The sequence below is a fragment of the Rhineura floridana genome, chromosome 8, assembly GCF_030035675.1.
Source record: "Rhineura floridana isolate rRhiFlo1 chromosome 8, rRhiFlo1.hap2, whole genome shotgun sequence".
Classification (NCBI taxonomy): Eukaryota; Metazoa; Chordata; class Lepidosauria; order Squamata; family Rhineuridae; genus Rhineura; species Rhineura floridana.
The window spans coordinates 50,541,542-50,563,298 of NC_084487.1; the positions used below are offsets into that span (position 1 = coordinate 50,541,542).

General features: G+C 44.0%; 3 protein-coding genes across 4 annotated transcripts in view; 1 reads left to right on the forward strand and 2 right to left on the reverse strand.

Moving 5' to 3' along the window:
• The window catches only part of LOC133390557 (uncharacterized), a 312,873-nt gene that overhangs the window by 8,022 nt on the left and 283,094 nt on the right, over window positions 1-21,757 (reverse strand). The gene's annotated exons all lie outside the window — the stretch shown is intronic.
• GSG1 (germ cell associated 1) lies at window positions 1,421-9,389 on the forward strand. Its single transcript, XM_061582725.1, is given in 4 exon segments — window positions 1,421-1,570; window positions 1,572-1,746; window positions 6,130-6,214; window positions 8,695-9,389. Coding segments are annotated over 4 exon segments (747 nt in total). The 3' UTR covers window positions 9,032-9,389.
• FAM234B (family with sequence similarity 234 member B) overlaps window positions 14,564-21,757 on the reverse strand; it is a 36,751-nt gene continuing 29,557 nt past the window's right edge. The window contains exons 9-13 of one of the 2 annotated variants that reach the window (XM_061639366.1): window positions 20,989-21,073; window positions 19,552-19,707; window positions 17,622-17,724; window positions 16,940-17,163; window positions 14,564-16,271 (exon numbers count right to left, since the gene is read on the reverse strand). In XM_061639366.1, the coding sequence (XP_061495350.1) occupies window positions 16,266-16,271; window positions 16,940-17,163; window positions 17,622-17,724; window positions 19,552-19,707; window positions 20,989-21,073 (574 nt within the window). In that variant the 3' untranslated portion in view covers window positions 14,564-16,265. The remainder of the gene's footprint in view (window positions 16,272-16,939; window positions 17,164-17,621; window positions 17,725-19,551; window positions 19,708-20,988; window positions 21,074-21,757) is intronic. The other variant, XM_061639367.1, reaches the window with a different exon arrangement.

Here is a 21,757-nt window from a genome sequence, read left to right on the forward strand (position 1 = left end):
TACTCCAACCTAAGGGGTTGGTGGGTGTTGGATTGAGCCTAAATGTCCCTCCCCCAACTCTGCCAGCTGAGTTAGCCTTCCACTGGCTGCCACTAACCTCCCCCTTCCACCCACTGAATGTGTGGATGAGTGAAGGCCCATGGTGGTGTCCCTACCAGCAGAACCCAACAAAAAGCCCTGAAATGGAGCATTCTGAGGACACGGAGGGGGCAGGGCTGAGCCTATCTGGGATCTGCTGGGTCCCAAGCTAGTCTTGCTGCTGAAAGGCAAAAGTATTGGCCCCGATCTGGTGCAGGGATCAGGCTCCATCATCTTCCCCAGACATACCTTCTGCTGCAGCCATCAGGTCCTGCTTGTGGGCTTCCCATGGGCAACTGTGAGAACAGGATGCCGGACTAGATGGGACACTGGCCTGATCCAGCAGCCTCTTCTTATGCTCTTATGTGAGCAGCCAGGCTGTGGATGCAGTGATGCAAGCTGTGCCAGTGGGTTAGGATTACAGCCTAAACGGCTAGGAAACAGCTGAAACGAGGGCCATGCCTTTCTCTCCCCTCCTCCACCTCCCAGCTAAAGATGAGGTGATCTAGGTTTCTGTGTGTGAACAGAACAAATAGACTGCCTTTTGGGAGAGAGAGAACGCCAAACTTGTTCCTGCAGAGAACACACTGGGGAAACAAACCCCAGCAGGATTGAGTCTTCCACTGGTGAGTGGAGGATTCAGTCCTGCGGGCTGAAGAGTGCTCATTCTCATCCAGGATGAGGCTCCTTTGCACTCCCCTTGTCCACACTATTTTTTCGGGCGGAGTGGAAGTCTGAAGGGGATCCTGCTCGATATGAATTGGCTCACCCTGTCATTGCAAAACCTTGTTGTACAGTTGAAATATTGAAATGTTAATTGCATGAGGGGATAATCCCTGTATTTTATAGAACAAGGAAGTAGTATGTATCCATTTACATAAGGTCAAAAGGTGTGATCATCTATATGCAGCTAAAAAAAGAGGCTTGTTTATAGTTTTAAAGTTTCTTTGTGCTTTTGTTGCACTTAAAAGCACTGTGTTTCCTGGGGCCCAGTTTTCCACGTCATTCACTTTCATGTTTGCCAACAATGGGAGCCTGGGGCTCTCCACAGATGTTGCTGGGCAGCATGGCCAATGGTCAGGGATGACAAGAGTTGTCCTTCCCCATCGCTGATGTCTGCCACAGGGCTTCTTTCAGGACTACTCCCCATTATGTTTGCTGAATGCAGTCTGCAAGGTCTGAAGAGCAGAGCTAAAACGTTTTCCTTCACCCGACATTTCTTTCTTTCATTTCATTATGTCCTTGTTATTCATAAAGCCCTAGGATTGAAAAAAAATCTCATAAGAACATAATAAGTGAGCAGCAGATATGGGGATCTCTGAGGCATGCTTTGCTCTTGCAGATGGAGCTTTTGAAGATCCTTCCTTGGTGTTGTGCTGTTCTGGCTGTGGTCCTGAACCTGCTGGCCCTCAGCCTCTCCACCACAGCCTTGCTGGGCAGTTATTGGTGTGTCGGGACTCAAAAAGTCCCCAAGCCTTTGTGTGGGAAGACTTAAGAACACCAAGTGCATCGGTGTCCCTATGCCTGCTGACAGAGGGGCTGGCAATTCCTCATCACCATCCCAAGATGTGGTCCACTATAGCTGGGAGACTGGGGGTGATCGCTTTGCCTTCCGGTACTTCCACACAGGCATGTGGCTTTCCTGTGAAGAGAACATAGAAGGCTCAGGTAATCTTTCCAGCCTTGCTCTTCATTCATTCATTCACTTTCATGCACTACTTTTTGGCTGAAACACTTAAGGATTGACATTTTATATTAACACAAGCGATACAGCACAAAAGGTGTTGGCTCTTTCGTGCTGTTATATAAAGAAGTTACATAATTGCCAGGGGGAAGGGCTGTGAGAGAGATTGTTCTGGAAAGAGAGGAGCCTAATGGGAATTGGTCCCAGCCAAGCCAATGGAGAAGGCCATGCTGTCTCCTCTCTCCCACTGAGGCAGCCAATCAAAGGGTGAAGCTGGGAATGAGGACTTCTTCCTTTCATAATATATTCAGCAAATGGGAAGTGGCAGCATTTTATTTATTTATTGTATTTATAGCCCATATTTCCTCCAAGGTGGCATACATGATTTCCCCTCCCTATTTGATCCTCTCAACAACCCTGTGAGGTAAGCTAGGCTGAGAGGCAGTGACTGGCCCAAGGTCACCCAGTGAGCTTCATGGCTGAGTGGGGATTTGAACCCTGGCCTCCCAGGTCATAGTCCAATACCTTAACCATTGCACCACACTGATACTAGCACTGAAAATATTCTGTGCAATACAAAAACAGCCTGAAGGACAAGGCAATGAGCCTGTCAAGTTGATTCAGTATAGGAGAGGTGGACTAAGTTGTAGCCTTCCTGCTGTCTCTGGACTTCAGCTCCCATCAGCCCAAGGCAGCATGGCCAACATATAATACTCCTATAATAAAAGTATGTCTACATGGAAACTTGTTCTAAACCCCATTCAGGAACTTTAGTATTTTACCAGGAAAAAAGAAAGATTTACCCCCAAAATCGAGTATGATGTGTCATAGGATAATCTGACTGTGGAATCTGAGTGGGTCCTACTCATAGACCCTCTGCTAATAGCAGCCACATCTTCACCATGGCTACTATACCACTTTAAACAGTCATTGCTTGCCCCAAACAATCCTGGGTACTGTAATTTGTTGAGGGTGTTGAGAGTGTTTAGGAGAGACCCCTATTCCCCTCTCAAAGCTGGTTTCCAGAATGGTTTAGCAATCAATCCCTCTCCCCAGGGACCTCTAGCAACTGTAGATTTGGGGGGGGGATAGGGTCTCCTAACAACTCTCAGCACTCTTCACAAACTTTAGTTACCAGGATTCTCTGTGGGAAGCCATGACTGTTTAAAGTGGTATAATAGTACTTTAAATATATGGTGTGAATGTGGCCAGTGGCTCTGCTTAGGAGACTCTGTTGCTTCTTGCTGTAATCAAGAGGGTAGATTTCATGTGGTTTTGTTATCCAGTTAACAAAAACATGGAGCCCAAAGACCTGCCTATAGATCATTTTGCCTTCTTCACTCATTGTGAAGTCTTTGTGATGTATTGGGAAGAGAACCAGCCGATATAATCCTGATGCTGAATAGCAGTACTATTCTGGAAGCAAGCTCTATAGAAATCAACACAATTTACACTCCCATAATGTGTTTAGGATAAGGGTATAATTTAATTGGGTCAATTTCTTTCAATTGCCCATAAAGTAGGACACAGAGCCTCAATGAAACGTGCAGCTATTATAGAATGCGGAGGCATTCTGAACACCAAAGAGCTGGGTAAAATGATACAAAGGCTGTTAGAGAGATTAGTTTTGCCACTAGACAGTGTTCAGCTACAAAGGACAAAATAACTTTTAAAAGCAAACCTGCACCTGGGGAATATAATCTTCAGAGCCAGAAGCTTGGGACTTTGCAGGAAAGGACACACAGGCTGGACACTGATTTACAGCCTGATATAAAGTCATAGAGAGACTTGGCAATTGCCAACACTGCATGTGTAGGGCTGCCATCTGGTCATTTTAAATCCGTCTTGACCCTTTATTTTATTTTTTACGTCTTGGAATCTGTTTTAGTACAAATTTCAGGACAAGTGCATGAGAATTCTGAAACTCACATTTAAAAGAACACCCAATTGACCAATGCTCAGATTTGTTTTGTTTTGTTTCTGTATATTTCCCAATGTATTGAACAGGACAAGGAGCTGCATGTTGTGAACATAAGAACATAAAATGTTGTGAACATAAGAACATAAAAAAAGTCCTGCTGGATCAAGCCAAAGGCTCGTCTTGGCCAGGCTTCTTTCAGCAGTCAACCAGATGCTTGTGGGAAGCCCACTAGCAGCACCTGAGTGCCATTGCACTCACCCCACTTGCAATTTGCAGGAACTGATATTCAGGGGCATACTGCCTTCAAGTGTAGAGGTAGAGCATAGCTAATGTGGATAGCCTTATCCTCAAAGAATTTGTCTAATCCTCTTTTGAAGCCATCCAAGTTGATGGCTATCACTACATTTGTAGAACGGCTGTATGATATTGGCAGTTTTATTTTCAATCCCTTTCCTAATGGAAATTTGCCTTTTTTTATAGCTATTACATACTGGGTCAATGATCTTCATCAAACTATTCACCACAAACTCAAGGTTGTGTTCCTGTGTTGACAGTTCAGACGCCATGAGTATATATGTGTGAAATTAAGATTTTTTTGCCCCAATGTGCAGGCCAGCTCCAGACACTCTTGGATGAGACCGATTATCTGGATCCATTTCAGTCGGGTTTCAGGCCTGGTTTTGGCATGGAAACAGCCTTGGTCGCCCTGTATGATGACCTCTGTCGGGAGAGAGACAGGGGGAGTGTGACTCTGTTGATTCTCCTTGATCTCTCAGCGGCTTTCAATACCATCAACCATGGTATCCTTCTGGGAAGACTGGCTGAGTTGGGAGTGGGAGGGACTGCATGGCGGTGGTTCTGCTCCTACTTGGCAGGTCGCCTCCAGAAGATGGTGCTTGGGGAACATTGCTCAGCACCCTGGACTCTCCAGTATGGGGTTATACAGGGGTCAGTTCTGTCCTCCATGCTGTTCAACATCTACATGAAACAGTTGGGTACTGTCATCCGGAGCTTTGGAGTGTATTGCCATCAGTATCCTGATGACACACAGCTCTATTTCTCCTTTTCATCTTCTTCAGGTGAGGCTGTCAATGTGCTGAACCGGTGCCTGGTTGCGACAATGGACTGGATGAGGGCTAATAAACAGAGGCTCAATCCAGACAAGACTGAGATGCTGCTAGTGGGTGGTTCTTCTGACCAGATGATGGATGTCTAACGTGTCCTGGATGGGGTTGCACTCCCCCTGAAGGAGCAGGTTCATAGCTTGGGGGTTCTCCTAGAACCATCTCTGTCACTTGAGGCTCAGGTAGCCTCAATGGAATGGAGTGCCTTCTACCAACTTCGGTTGGTGACCCAGCTATGCCCCTATCTGGAGAGGGATAACCTGGCTTCAGTTGTCCATGCTCTGGTAATGTCCAAGTTAGATTACTACAATGCCCTCTCCGTGGGGCTGCCTTTGAAGACGGTTCGGAAACTGCAGCTTGTGCAATATGCAGCGGCCAGATTTGTAACAGGGACCAGATGGTTTGAACATATAAAACCAATTCTGGCCCGCTTGCATTGGCTGCCTGTATGTTTCTGAGCTCTGTTCAAGGTGCTGGTTTTAACCTATAAAGCCTTACACGGAATGCCTCTTCCGACATGAACCCACCCGCACACTATGCTCAACATCCAAGGCCCTTCTTCGGGTGCCTACTCAGAGGGAAGCTGGGAGTCTGGCAACAAGGGAGAGGGTCTTCTCAGTGGTGGCCCCCAAATTATAGAATGATCTTTGTGACGAGGTGCACCCGGTGCCAACACTGTTATCTTTTCGGCGCCAGGTCAAGACTTTATTTATTTATTTTATTTTATTTCATTTCATTTATTATATTTAATTTCCTCTTCTCCCAGGCATTTTAGCATGTGTTTTTAAATTGTTTTTTTAAAAATGTGTTTTTAAATTTGTATATTTGTTTTTAATGTTTTTAATTGCTGTAAACTGCCCAGAGAGCTTCGGCTATGGGGCAGTAAAGCTGCATGTCTGTGTTCATGTCTGCCTGTGTGTGTGTGCATGAGAGAGAGTGTGGGGTGGTCTCACCTACTTGTGGACACACCCATCACTGGCACACAACTCCCAGAGGATTGGCCAAGGTGAGTGTGGCCCTCAGCCCAAAAAAGATTAGCCACTCCTGATGTACACTGATGTTTGAGGGGGGTAGGGGAAGACCATGTCAACACATTTCCATTTTGGATGGATATTATTCTCCTCCCTTTTCCGTCTCACATCATAGAGCCCAGAAATGGAGACAAACAATGGCAGCCATTCTTTTACTCTAAGAACATAGGAGAACATAGTCCAGAAGTAATAAGGAACCTAGAACAATGTCAACACTATTGTCTAGATTTGAGAAATGATCTTTCCTTCCTGCACCTCCTGGGAGAATTTTACCATTCTGTTTTCTTTTAGATGAGAAATGTCACAGCTTCATCGAACTTTCACCTCCAACAGAGAGAGGTAGGAATGAGGGTTTTTCCATGTCTAGTTTGGACCAGTGCAGCCTTTAGGATGGCACGACCCTGCAGCCAAGAACTACTGGTGTATTTGGGCATCTGCCATTTGTGATTTTTAACCAAAGTTCTGTCTCATGCCATGTTTCTCTTTATTGTGTTTTGATGCTGAGACTTCTCCTGTATCCAGTTTCAACAAAAGTGCCAGTAAAAATAATTTGACTTTATTTGGGTTTAGTGCCTAAAATAGCACAGAAAACATGGTTAACCAATCCTTCTGAACATCAGAAAAAGCCCTAGCAGATGCTGAAGAACAGATTCAGGGGTCCAAAATAATAACAATAAAGGATCAAGTTGGACCCAGATTAATTGAATTGAATTTAGGTCCCACTGAAATCAACGAGAGGGTTAATTGTGACTTAAGTTCCATTGAATTTAATGGGAACTAAATTTAACCAGCTTTTTCTGGATCCAGCCTACTGTATTTATTAGTTATTAGTTGAAACCTGCCAAAAATCCCACAGTGTTTTTTTTATAGCGGATATTGGATAGTCTCTGATCAGCTGGCCTGTATCGCATTTACTTGAACTTGTACAGCCATTTCCAGCATTGTTAGAATCCACACAGCTGGCTTCCCTTCCATGCCTATCCAAGGGACTCAGACAAATGAGAGGTAGTCTAAAAGGCATGGCATGTCCTGGCAACTAGCTGATGGAAATGATGCAGTACCCCTACCCCCTGGGGCTTGGAGTGTTCCCTTCTCTTCAAGCCTCTGTGCTCCTTGTTTCTGCTTATAATCCAGATTGATCGCTAGTTCATTTCTGGGCCCAATTTCAGGTGCTCATGCTAGTGTTTAGATAAACCTTAAACAACTTAGGTTCCAAACATCTGAAAGGCTGCCTCCTTCCCTACAGATCCTTTTGCATGTTGAGATCAGCAAAGGAGGCCCTTTTGGTAGTTTTGCCACTCTTGGAACCTTGGGGGGGGATCCAGGAGAGGGCATTCTCTGTTGTGGAACTCCCTCCCTTCCAAGGTGCATCTGGCAACTTCACCTTTAGGCAAATGCTGAAGATGCACCTCTTTACCCTGGCCTTTTGACACCTGAGTCATGTATTTTTAGGACCCACCCTATTTGGGGATTTTACATTGTTTCTAAATTGTTTTTAAAGTCATATTTTAAATTGCTGTAACCCTTGCTGGGACCTTTGGGCGAAGGGCAGATAATAAATGATAATAATTTAATTATTTTACTCATCCATACCCTGCTGTTTCCAGCTGGTCTGAGTGTCTCATAGAGTACTTTTCTGTGATTGTTACCTTTGGCCCTTTATGCAAGACTTGTGAATGCCCAGCAACCTAGAGGTCAGTTTTCCTTTGTTAAAAGACTCCTTCCTTGTACCTGTCAGTCACCCATCTTTGCCCAGGGGTATATGAGAATGCTCACTATTGCTGGAGAATCAGTGTAGTGTAGTGGTTAGAGTGTTGGACTAGGACCTGGGAAACCAGGGTTCAAATCACCACATAGCCATGACACTCACTGGAGGACCTTGTGCCAGTCATTGTCTCTTAGCATGACCTACCCCACAGGAGTGTTATGATGATAAAATGGGGAGGCGACAACCATGTATGCCACCTTGAGCTCCTCGAAGAAAATATGGGATATAAACGTAATAATAATACAATCAGTGATGCAGCCATCCAGGGTTCCAGGGGGGTCTTAGACCCCTCACTTTTTTGGGAGCCAGGTCCCAACAGGGTCTCTATGACTCCAGCATCTTACAAACCGATCAGCATGAAAGGGCAGTGTGTTAGCCACTGAGAAGAGTCCAAATGAGTATCAATTGCAAGCAAGCCTCTATTAGTTCTTACTTCAAAAAGCCAAGACAAGTTGTGGCGCATGAGAATTCTGCAACTGCAGAAGAAGAGACAGTGAATCCTGATGATATGCCATTCACATCATCTAGCAGTTCGGTAACAGCAGGAGATAAATATGTCTATACAGAATTCAGTAAATGAAGCAATATTTCTGACTGTGAGAAAGGACACTCAAAATAGTGACAGTGATAGAGAAACAGAAAGCAGTATTCAAGCCTGGCCAGATTCTTCTATCATCTTAGAAGGTTGTATAATTTAGAAGGAGGTGTGGCTGTGACTATCATGAAGGGACCCTGCATTTCTGAATTTGCCACTACACTACTGAGTACTATAAATAAAATAAATAGAGCAGGCCTGTATACGGGGTATTCAGATGTCCTACTTTATAGAGGATGGCGCTTTATTTGAAGTGGTCCTCTTATTTGGACCATCTGATTTAAAGATAAAGAACCATAAGAAATAAGGAGGGCTTGAAGTTAGCACTTGGGCAGTAGACTGAGCTGGCACCTGATCACAGTCTTCCTCCTATGGTGAGATATACTGTATTTCTCTTCAAATTATAGCATTTAAAATTTAAAGAATTTATAGAATTTTAAGAAAAGTCACAAGTAAGACCCTTCTACTTCTTCTCCACCCCCCTCTCTTTCAGCATGGCCTGGGCCTCATTTACTTGCTGCATGGCCTCTGCCGTCACAACCCTGAACACGTACACAAAGACGGTGCTGGAATTCAAACGCAACCATCAGAAAGGCTGCGATGGGAGCCTCATGGCAGATCAGTCCCAGCACCACCAGTGTTTCTTGCCGCCTCAATACTACCACAGAGAGCAACTGGGAGGCTTCTGCCTGCACCGAGAAAAACCACTCCACTCCGTCTCCGAGGGGGTTGACTTCTACTCGGAGCTGCAGCAAAAGGTGCCAAGAAGGGAGCCTGACCTATTGTTGAACAAGATCCTGGAAAAATCAGGCAGTGAAGATCCCTGTTAGGACAGAGAGAGCTCAGTGGGACAGTGGAAACAGAGAACTCTAAACCAAACTCCTACCTTAGGGGTTCTGGCTTCTTCCATTTGCTCTGCTAGGGAATGGTGTGGGTGGGAGTCATGCAGTCACTGGGCAGTCTCTGCAGTCATATGAACCTGTGATGCTGCCTCTTCCATCTTGCTCAGTATTGTCTAATAGGCTGACCAGCAGCATCTCTTTGGGGTTCCAGACAGGAGTCTTTCCCTGATGTACCTAGAGGTGCCAGGGACTGGACCTGGACCCCTCTGTAGCCAAAGCAGGTGCTCTGACTGAGCCAAACTAAAGGTGATGTTATTCATGTCTTTCCATGCCTGACTTTTTAAATAAATAAACAGCCAGGGAGGGGGACTAGATTGGGATGATGATGTGGAGGAAGGCAGGTCTTTGCCTCCCCACAGCCCCAGTCCAAATCAGGGGGTCTAATGCTTATTATTTGCAATGGGAGGAAAGTTCTCTTTGGTGCAAATGGAAGCTTTCCCCCCATTGCAAATCAGGCATATGAATCTGGATTGGGATGACAGCAGGGGCAAAGGGTTAACGTTCACCTCATGCCACAGTTACAATCTCTGCTCAGCATGCTCACCATTTAAAATAAAACAGGTACACAAGAGCAAATGACGTGAATAAGCTCACGTCTAGCTTAGTCCTGAGGTACAACTCCATCCTGTCACTGCTGCTCAACATAAAGTGTACCTTGAAATTCTGAAACACAGGAGAGTAATGACATTGAAATCCAATGTGAAGGAAACTTTAATGTGTGTTAATTAAACAATCAAAGGCCCTACTCATCTGGGATTGTACTCCCTTGCTTCAAAAGATACCAAATGTAGGTATGTGAAGAAGGAATCCAGACTGGCACTGCTGCTGTAGATTCAGAGAGGTCCACTCTGACTAATTTGAAACATGGAAGTTCTGGCCAACATTTGGATCAAAATAAATCAAATTCCTGTTTAATAAAACTCTGGGACTTCTGGATGAGCATGTACACCACAGTGAATGATTCTTGACTTATTTACAGTTTATAACTATCATAACTTTTGTGAAATTTACATCCAGGCAGGAAGGAAAGGAGGGAGGGAAGAGGAGGGAAAGGAAGGAAGAGGACATGCAAAGAAAGATTTGTGCTTGTCTTACTTGGCTTCAAACCAAAACATCCCCATAAAAACCACTTTAAAACCAGGATTTTCCAAAATTTATTTATTTTAAATATTTCTTAACCACCCTTCATCAGAAGATTCCAAGGGCAGTGTGCAAAAGTGTAAATAAAAGTATTCACACAACATATAAATCCAATAAATAATAGATATAGATGAAAACATCAGTATCAAACATCAAAATAAAAAGCAGATTAAAAACACAAAACTTGAAAAGAGCGAAAACAAAAAGTTCAGAGTGGACAAGAATGGGAAAATGTTTTCACACTGTGTGCCCTTCCTCATTTTCATTCACCTAATTCCTCCCCCCCCCAAAAAAAGATGCTGCCATCTCCATCGCCCCTTTGACATGTAACTTGTGTAATCAGGCTTCATACCACTAAAGGCAAGCAGGGTCGATCCCTAAACTCCATGCAATGAGCCCAGGTCTGAAGAGGGAATCAGCTGTACCCACGGGTGCTCTACATGTGACCGGCAGTCCTGCATACTCTGACTGAGGTGTCTTTGTGACTGACACAAAGACTAGTCAATCAGTACTATACACAGTCATAAGAACATAAGAACCTGCTGGGTCAGGTTAGTGGCCCATCTAATCCAGTATCCTGTTCTCACAGTGGCCAACCAGTTGCCCAGGGAACACTTGCAAGCAGAACATGAGTGCAAAGAGCACTTTCCCCTCCCACAATTTCCAGCAGCTGGTATTTGGAAGCATACTGCCTCGGCCTATGGAGGCAGAGCATAGCCATCATGGCTAGCAGCCACTGATAGCCTTTTCCTCCATGAATTTGTTAAATCCTCTCTTAAAGCCATCCAAGTTGGTGACCATCACTGCCTCTTGTGGAAGCAAATTCCAGAGTTTTAACAATGCACTGTGTGAAATTCTTTTTGTATGTCTGGGATATTCCAACATTCACCTTCATGTGACTGGCAGTCCTGCATAATCTGACTGAAGTGTCTTTGTGACTGACACCAAGACTAGCCAATCAGTACTGTACACAGTTATAAGAACATAGGAAGAGCCTGCTGGGTCAGGCCAGTGGCCCATCTAATCCAGCATCCTGTTCTCACAGTGGCCACCCAGTTGCCCATGGGACACTCACAAGCACAACCTGAGTGCAAAGAGCACTTTCCCCTTCTGCAAGAAAGAAAAGCTTTTTTCTATCCACTTTCTCCATGCCATGCATAATTTTATACCCTTCTATCATGCAGAAACTCGCCATTTCTCTAAACTAAAAAGCCCTAACTGCAGCAACCTTTCCTCATAGGGGTGTCACTCCATCCCTTTGATCATTTTGGTTGCCCTTCTCTGAACCTTTTCCAGCTCTAAAATATCCTTTTTGAGGTGAGGCAACCAGAACTGTAAACAGTATTCCAAATTCGACAGCACCATGTTTTTACATAACAGCATTATGATATTGGTAGTTTTATTTTCAATACCTTTCCAAATGATCCCTAGCATGGAATTTGCCTTTTTCACAGCTGCCGCACACTGGAATGACATCTTCATCGAGCTATCCACTATGATCCCAAGGTCTCATTCCTGGTCAGTCACTGCTAGTTCAGATCCAATGATCGTATATGTGAAATTAAGATTTTTTGCTCCAATATGCGTAACTTTACACTTGTTTACACTGAATTGCATTTGCCATTTTCCTGCCCATTTGCTCAGTTTGGAGAGGTCCTTTTAGAGCTCTTTGCAATCCCTTTTTGTTTTAACAACCCTGAACAATTTAGTATCAACAAATTTGGCCACCTCACTGCTCACCCCTAACTCTAGATCATTTGTGAACATGTAAAAAAGCACAGGTCCCAATACTGATCTTGGGGGACTCTACTTTCTCGAGCCCTCCGTTAGGAGAACAGACCATTTATTCCATCTCTCTGCTTCCTGCTACTTAACCTATTACTGATTCAAAGGAGTTCAGAGGAGTTCTGCTTAAAGAAAGGGGTTAACCAATCAACACCATGCAAAGCCAGTTTCTCCTCAAACAGTGAGGAAAAAAGATTGCCCTGATTCCAGTTCTGGGCAGAAGGCTGTATGGATGTCACAGTTACAATGTGTGTAACTGTGAGGAGTGAGCAGTGAAGTGGCCAAGTTTGCTGACAATACTAAATTGTTCAGGGCTGTTAAAACAAAAAGGGATTTTGAAGAGCTCCAATAAGACCTCTCCAAACTGAGTGAATGGGCAGAAAAATGGCAAATGTAATTCAATATAAACAAGTGTAAAATTTTGCATATTGGAGCAAAAAAATCTTCATTTCACATATACGCTCATACGGTCTGAACTGTCGGTGACCGACCAGGAGAGAGACCTCGGGGTTGTAGTGGACAGCACGATGAAAATGTCGACCCAGTGTGCGGCAGCTGTGAAAAAGGCAAATTCCATGCTAGCGATAATTAGGAAAGGTATTGAAAATAAAACAGCCGATATCATAATACCGTTGTATAAATCTATGGTGCGGCCGCATTTGGAATACTGTGTACAGTTCTGGTCGTCTCATCTCAAAAAGGATATTATAGAGTTGGAAAAGGTTCAGAAGAGGGCAACCAGAATGATCAAGGGGATGGAGTGACTCCGTTATGAGGAAAGGTTGCAGCATTTGGGGCTTTTTAGTTTAGAGAAAAGGTGGGTCAGAGGAGGCATGATAGAAGTGTATAAAATTATGCATGGCATTCAGAAAGTGAATAGAGAAAAGCTTTTCTCCCTCTCTCATAATACTAGAACTCGTGGACATTCAAAGAAGCTGAATGTTGGAAGATTCAGGACAGACAAAAGGAAGTACTTCTTTCCTCAGCGCATAGTTAAACTATGGAATTTGCTCCCACAAGACGCAGTAATGGCCACCAGCTTGGATGGCTTTAAAAGAAGATTAGACAAATTCATGGAGGACAGGGCTATCAATGGCTACTAGCCATAATGGCTGTGCTCTGCCACCCTAGTCAGAGGCAGCATGCTTCTGAAGACCAGTTACCAGAAGCTTCAGGAGGGGAGAGTGTTCTTGCACTCGGGTCCTGCTTGCGGGCTTCCCCCAGGCACCTGGTTGGCACTGTGAGAACAGGATGCTGGACTAGATGGGCCACTGGCCTGATCCAGCAGGCTCTTCTTATGTTCTTATGTGCTCACCATGGAAATTCTGTACATCTGTTCACAGTAGGACTCTGCTGGAAGGTATCAAATTCACTCTCTTCCTTTCCAGAGTCCCCATCAAATTTCTCAAAGAAACTAGGAAAAGCAAACCACACACCACAGAGATGCTGTATATGATATTTATTTATTCCATTATGGTTCACAGTTCAAACAATATACAGACAAACTCTTTAGTTAAAGTGCACACAGGACATGGAGAAAGAAATTCACATTATGGAGTGCCCAGTGTCATCGAACAATACAAATCAAGTATATGAATTAAAGGAAGAAATTAAAGGCATGTACTGTTTCAGGTAGTCACTTTGCAACATTTGTCAGCTAGGGTTGGGGATCATGGAATTTCTCCCTATTGAGGAAACTCTGGAACTCTGGAATCTGTATGCCTTTCACTAAGGGGAGACACACACTCGCTGTTCTGCAGGTTCCAGTGTCTCCGCCTCTCTCTTCTGAAAATGGGGACACATGACACTAGTCAAACCCCAACTCTTTTTACTGTTAAACCTGGTGGGAGTCCTCTGAATGCGGTTTATTTCCCCCCGCAACTGATCGGCAGATCAACCCATTCCCTCTCTGGTGTGGCTAATGGAAATGCTGTGATCTGGCGACTAGTGTCTTTACAGCCTAATACTTGTCTTTATAAGGCCTAAGAGATGACACAGGAAAGACAATGGCTATAAGTTGTGCTAGTATTTACAGAACTATTAACTCATACTCTTATTCAACATATACAAACCCTTCCAAAGCTCAAGAATTAAAAAGGGAGTGACGGAATGAGGCCCTGCCTCAGGGACTGGTATCACGATAAAAGCTAATGAAGAAGAGACATTTACAAGGATAGAATATGGCTATGTACAGATTATTCTTTATGTGGAGCAACTTCCCCCTTACTGTTACCATGGCACCAGTCCTGATCCAGCTTCAGTGGTTTAATCATTGTAAAAATACAGTGGAGGGTAGGGAAACTTCACAGCAGGGGTGTGAAAGCTCGCTCACTCCGAGTTCCTAACTCCTGTTTGCAGCTGCATCTTCTAGTCCAAAAGAAATCAGCAGAGCAATAAAATTGACTACACCAGATTGCAGATCACTCCTGGTCTAATCAGTTTCACTCCTAAGGGAAACTTAAAAGGGAAAGGAAAGAACTGAATGGTGGGACATTGTTAAGAGGGTGATGGAGTCTTGTGCCATTTTTCTTTGTAAAGGACTTGATTCTCATGTGGATAAGCACACATCCTTTTACACACACACACACACACACACACACGGGAGTCAACACACTGTTTGGGGCATGAAGAGGAGATTTATTATACATTATTGGCCAGCATCCAATAGTATCCATAACAGTCATACAAAAAAGTATTCATTTTTTCATCAGTACCGGTCACACTTCTGGAAGCTAGCTTTGGTTTATCTACAGCATCACTCTGGACATGTCTACTCAAAAGTAAGTCCCATTGAGTTCAATGGGGCTTACTCCCAGTAGCAGGCACAGGACTGATTTTCTGGAGCCCACCTTGAAGTGCTACAAAACCTTGCTAGTTTAATCAAAGATGGTGGGTCACAAAAAGCAACATATGTACTATGAGAAACAACTGCTCTACAATATCACTTCCAATTATTTCTTAAAGCAATCATGTGTACAAAGTCTGCTTCCCTATTAACATCACCAAATATCACTGGCAGTAAGGAAAGAGCACCCAAGGTGTCCTTTGCCAGGGTGTGCATGTGTGTGTATGAGAGAAACACACACTCTTCAAACAGAAAGGCCCCATCTGCACTATACAAATTACAGTTCCCAGAATTCTTTGGGGGAAGCCATGACTGTTTAAAGTGATATCATAGTGCTTTATATGTATAGTACAGATGGGGCCAGTGTGTGGAGGTCACATTTTTGGACATACAGAATTAGATGATTGGTGATAGGGGAAGCTCCTTTTCAAGAAGATGATGGTGTAATATTTCTGATAACGGAATATATAATGCTATTTTTCACTGATCCAATCTTCCATGGGTGACAGTAGCTGTCGTTTCTGCTAATAATTACTGTGTTACTTTGTTATTTAATATATGGCTGACAGAAGTTAAACATTGGCCTTAGCTGGGGAAGAGAAGTTTGCTGGTGTGGGAGGGGCAGGGGACTTGATAGCACATTTCAAATACTTGAAGTGCTGCTATGTAGAAGAGGGCAAAGACTTCTTCTCTAGTGCCCTGGAGAGCAGGACTGGATTAAAAAGTGGGGAGATTTCAGTTGAACATTAAGAGAAACTTCTTGATGGCAAGGACAGTTTGACAACAGACCTAGGTGGGTTCTCCCTCACTGGAAGTCCTCAAGAAGAGGATGGACAGCCATCTCTTGGGGATGCTCTAGATCTGGGGTTTCCTGCATAGAGAGGCGGGGGGGGTTGAACAAGACGAATCATAGATGTCCAACTCTGTGATTCTACGACTTGTTCAAAATGGCTATGTACACAGAGCAATGGGGACACTGTGGCAAGAAAACAAATCAAAGCAGCAGGTGTAAAAAGTGCCATTTTGTCGAGAGGGAAAAAAAAGAGGAAATCCCAGCAAGTCTTATACATATATACAGATATATATAAATACACACACACAGTCGTGTCTCTGCCTAAATGTGTATGTTCAATCTACCCAGAAGGAAGTATGCAGACAGGGAGCAGCAATGAACAGGTCAAGCAGCATTCCATTGAGTCAAGATGCTGGAGTGTCGCTGGTCCAGCCTCCCCAGCACTACATAGCCATTCACAAAGATGAGTGGCAGCTGGCCTTTCAGTCCCCTTTCTTCATTCACTGAATGCATCACGAAATCTGGCTGACCACCTTGGTCTGCTGATATTGAGGACCACCTTTTTTCCCTATTGCTCAAAAACCTGAGGAGTGAAATGGCTAGAACTGGGGTAGGGGGAAGAGAGACACACACAGAGAGACAGCATCAGTCAAGTACACGGGAAGATGCTCTTGCTTCAAGCAAGGCACAACCGAGACAGTGAGAACAGCCAGAGTGTGTTGGGGCAGGGGGGCAGGGCAGGGCCTGCTCTTGTTGGCACTAAACCAAGTTGAGTTATCTGTGTGAGTTGTCCTACACAAAGTGAGAGCGTGCCCAGAGACTCCTCACACCAGGGATCACACCGGGCCCCTAAAAGCCAGGTTTGGACCCTAGCAAGTGCCAGCCACTAGCATCAGCCTCGTTTGGAACCTTGAATCTATCTATGATCCATACAATCATGGAGAAATAATCAGTTGGGGGAGTCATCCCATATCTGGAAAAAGCAACATGCCAGTCAGCTCTAAAGCTACAGTGGCTTGCTTGAGGCTTCACCTAAGAAGACTACACAGAGTGCAAATGACCCACAATGTAATCAGAGAAAATCAAGACCCAGGATCAAAGCATAGGGCCCGTCTTCCTAAGGCTGCCACATGCTTCAGCCACTTTTTCTCAACCCCTGCATTTAGAAGACCTTTAATAGCAGACATTGCTATTAGCTTTCTCTCCAAAAGGACAACCCTTTTTGATTCTCCTTCCTCTTGCATGCATATTTTTACTAGACCAAATATCTCACCTTGTGAGCAAAATCAGTAAATTTGATCCTGGAGAGAAATCGTTTCAATTCGCCACGGCTGATTTTGGGATCAGTCTCCTTCAAGGGTACTTCTCGGCTCTGAGCCATCAGGGCCCACCTCAGGCGGAGTTTGCTGACCGACAAAAACCCTGGCTGGTGTCCAGAGGTGGGGCTTGTTGTCACGGTGATATAAAATGCATCTTTTTGAAGAACATTGATTCCAACTGTCGGGTGCAAAGGTAAAAGAAAACACTGGTGAACGCTAAGTAATTTAGTCATTAACTAGATTCAGATCTGATGATCAGGCTAACTTCCAGTGGCTGTTTCCTACTATGCAGGGCCTGGCTTCTAGTTATAAATAAAATCTAGTCACAGAGTTCAGCAGCCTGAAGCTCTGCAACGAATATAAATGCCTCTGCAGAACCTGATATGAAGATTGCAATCACAACCTGCATTTCTGACTCTGATGAATGCAGATACAACAAGCAGAAAGAACACCAATGCAATATAAAACTTAAAAACTTAGTACAACTTGCACTGATAAAAAAACCAGTGTTATAAACAGGAATTAGACACAAAACTTTAAACACCACTCACAAAAAGGGCAACTTATTTCCTTACACTCACACAAGCATCTGTTTGAACTTGTTTTTTACTTTTTTCTATACCTGTACATACTCACTGGATGAAGCAGTCACCGTGCCTGTGGTATTGCTCAGGTCCAAGAGGACTGTAGGGAAATTAGGATGAAGGAGATAAAGATGGTGAACTCTTGGGCTGGGTTCCTATAACAACAACAACAACCAAATCATGAATTTTCTATTTCATCCACAAATTTCTGGGGTTTGCTGTGAACAAGAACATCAGAAAAGCCTGCTGGATCAGGCCAGTCTCCCATCTAGTGCAGTGTCCTGTTCTCACAGTGGCCAACCAGATGCCCCTGGGAAGCTTGTAAGCAGGGCTGAGCACAAGAACACTCTTCCCCCGTGCGGTTTCCTAATTGTATCATGGGGGTCTCCTAACTGTGAAACACCCACTGCTTGAATTATTATTGTCCACTAGCACTTGTGAAGCTGCGACAAACCCTGTTCAACTGGACGCCTTCTCCCTTAGCCGTGCAATACCTGCGTGAAGTACAAAGTTACTGTTGTATTTCACTACAATTCCCAATGTCCTTTGGAGAAAACCATGAGTGTTAACTGTTTGTAATTTGGCCATACTCTTACAGTTGGATGGCTGAAGCCGAGAGGCAGGGATTTGCCCAAATCCGTCGCTGGTGTAGGATCCTACCTGTGTTTTTAGGATTGCCAGTTCTGCATTTTACCTGCTGCCTTGCACCGCTTCATGGAAGCTAACATTAGAGATGTGATGGCCCAGAAAAAAAAACAAAAAATTGGGGGGAAAACTCTTTTTCCATTCCCCCCCCACCCGGCCTTCACATCTCTAGCTCACACTGGTGTCAAAGCGATCCCATCCAGCAGAATGTAATGGATTTTCAAGGTAGGAAGAAAATAAAAACTAGTGCCAGGAGAAGTTTCTGCTTTATCTTGCAGAGTTCTCTTACATATCTCTTGTTTGTCCTGTCTTGTATTCTCTGCCATCATGTAAAACTCAGCCAGTGTTAAGAAAAGACATTACGGAGATTAGGGAATGCATGTGAAATCATTGTCATAAATGATTCTCTCCGCTGCTATTCAGTGGCAGAGCAATGGGCTCATTTATTAAAACTGCCGGCTAAGATCTCATTTTTACACTATGTGTGGACTTCTGCATACCTTCAGAGTATGGTCAAAAGCCATCCTAAAAGGCAGGGTGGAGTCTCTCTATGCCTTTTACATCAATAGAAGCAATGTTTTTACATGATACCAGAGAGCTAGTAGGCTTGGTTATGCTGCAGAAATCCAGTGATTTAGCTCAGAGAACTACTGAGGCTACTGAATGAGTAGCAAACACAAATTCAGATTCTGTGGAATGAGTGGCCAGTCACAGACCAAATGTTTGTGCAGCTAGGGAGGCAGCAGAGTCTAGGCACAACTAAGCCTTTTGTGGCTAATGGCAACAAGGAGTTCTCACCTAGTCATAAACACCTTTGGAAGCATTCTTTCATTTGCTTTGCCTTCTACCCTTCTCTGGCATAACCCCCACAGCACCAAAACACACAGGGTGGCTTTCCCCGATAATAGTGCATGGGACCTGACAATTATGTCTTGTTCAGTTTTGTGGATCTTACAATAGTGGGAGAAATTTGAAAAATAAACCATACATGTAAGTGGGATATCAGCCCTCTCCCAGATGCCAGACCTGAGCACCATCATAATTACCGAGGAGAAAATAAATTGAAACTGAATCACATACGCACACCCCTGAACTTGTGCCAGGGTTCATTCAAAATATATTTTCAGACCAGGTCTGAGTCCTGGAAATACATGAAGTGATAAAGGAAAGAAAAAATGTTTTTCCTCATCAGCTGTGTAACCATAGCCCATCCCCAAACATACAGGATTAAGGAACAAGGCTTCCAGGCAAGCTATAGCCATGGCCCCTTTGCCTGCTATAACTGAAACCACAACACAATGGGTCCTTCTAGCATGGGGAATTGGACTCTCACTTACCAAGCTTTTAAAGAAAGACTGCTTCTCATTAGCCCAGAAAAGAAAGACAGACTTTTTGTCTAAAGTCATCACCGAGAGTGCATCTGTTTTTTTCATGTGACATGGCAGCTCATAGCTCCAGATTGGGAGGCCCAATTTACCATCTACCACCAGCAACTGAAAACAGAGAATGCTAGTGTCAAACATGGAAAGAGACAGGTGGGTGGGGGAGATCCAGAATCAGGAGGGTTAAAAATGGAGCCTCCATATTCAGATGCAGTATAAGCAGATGTTGTATCAGCATATTAGCCATTGCTGGAGGGCCAATCTACAGGGGATGTCTATCCCTCTCATACTCTGTTTATAAGGAGCATTTGGCAGGGACATGCTTGTTCACTTTTAGATCTATTCTACACACTGAAGAGAGTATAGCGGTTGAACTCTGAACCACAGCAGTTCAGATTTCAGGTGGGAGGACATATTTTCGAATACTTTCACATCTACATAGTTCCCTGCATAAATGAGCATGGAAAGGGATACATTAAACCTCTACATCTGATGTACTTGTTTGCTACATACAGGAATTTTAATATTTTGTTACACATTCAGAAAAGTGGTGCCTCCAATCTGCAGTCTGAAATAATGCAGTCTAGAACTCTGCCACCCCAGTTTATGAACTCAAGCCCAAACTGTTTGTGATGTTAAATATGTCTTTGCATTTAATGTACATGTTTTTTAAAAATGCAAATAGCAGTCGGTGATGTGGAGTTGGGGGCTGGGGAATGATAATTACTGGGATCGGATGCGACACCTGTTGTGGTTCAGAGGAAAATCCCTTCTCTGAAGCTGCTATTTGCAGTGGGAGGAAATCCCCCTTGGGACCAATGGGGAATTTCCTTCCAACACAAACATGCAGCTTCAAGGGAGTGAGTTTAGGGAATGATTTTTAATCTCTGACCTTCAGTGGCTGCAATCTGCACTTTTAAAAATGTGGCTATTAAATGCAAAGATGCATTTAACATCATGTCTAGTTTGGTCCTCAGCCTCCATAATGTGTAAGTAGAACATGTTTTAGTCAGTTACCTCTGCCCATGCCTGTACATTCAGGGTGATTACAGGTACATGCAGCAGGTCATTCTTGATACAGTTACTAATGGCAAAAATGTAGTCTGTCATCATAGGATCATAGGAGGCTGTCTCACACCAAGTCAGACCATAGGTCCATCTCCCTCAGTATTGTCTGCACTGGCTGGCAGTGGCTCGCAAGGATTTCATACAGGGGTCTCTCTCAGGCCTACTTAGAGATGCAAGGGACTGAATCTGGGACCTTCTGCATGCAAAGCAGATGCTCTGCCACTGAGCTACAGCCCTGCCTTTGGTTGCCATCCTATACAAATGTAACTTTATTCTGTGTAAACAGGCATATAATTGTGCTATTGAGAGTGCTAGTGAACGTACCTTTTTTGAGATGTTCATTCCATTCTGTACCTGGACCAGAAAATCCAGGGTTTGATCATCACTGAAGTACCCTGGGGAAGGCTGACTGCAAAAATTGAGAGAGCAACAGTCAGAACGAAGGAGAGACACAGAAGGCATCTGAAATGAGCACGTCCACATCCTCCAAGGCAACCTTCATTTCACTGGAACTCATCTGCATTCCTACAAACCCAGGCTTTGCCAAAACAGATCAGACTGCTCATCCGTCAAGTATGCTATCCTGGCATGGGCCAAGACCATTTGTTGATGCATCAGAGCAAGAAGAAAAGAGAAAATGGAGCACAATACTCTAAAACCAATTACTCACCAGCCATAGTCAATGAAAGAAAACTCTGTGCTGATGTAATTGGTTCATCACCCTGAAGCATGATGTTTTATTACCCTCATTTTTTGCATGCATACATTTCATTAACAATCATGACATTCTCCAGACCTTTAAAAATGCATCAACAGCTCTGGATTTAGTGAACACCAATATAAATTTCACATAATCATGTGAATTCTGCAGAGGCTTGCCACTGATTGTAATATGTATTATATTCTTATCTTACCATTCCCCTCCATTACGAGCTAGGTTAGGCTCTGAGATGGTGACTGGCCCAAGGTCACCCAGTGATCTTCAAGGTTGAATGGGGATTTGACCCTGGGACTCCCTGATCCTAGTCTGACTCTGTTAATCAGTACACTAGCTGTGGCAAAATAGTTATTGAGATTATTCATAAATGCATTT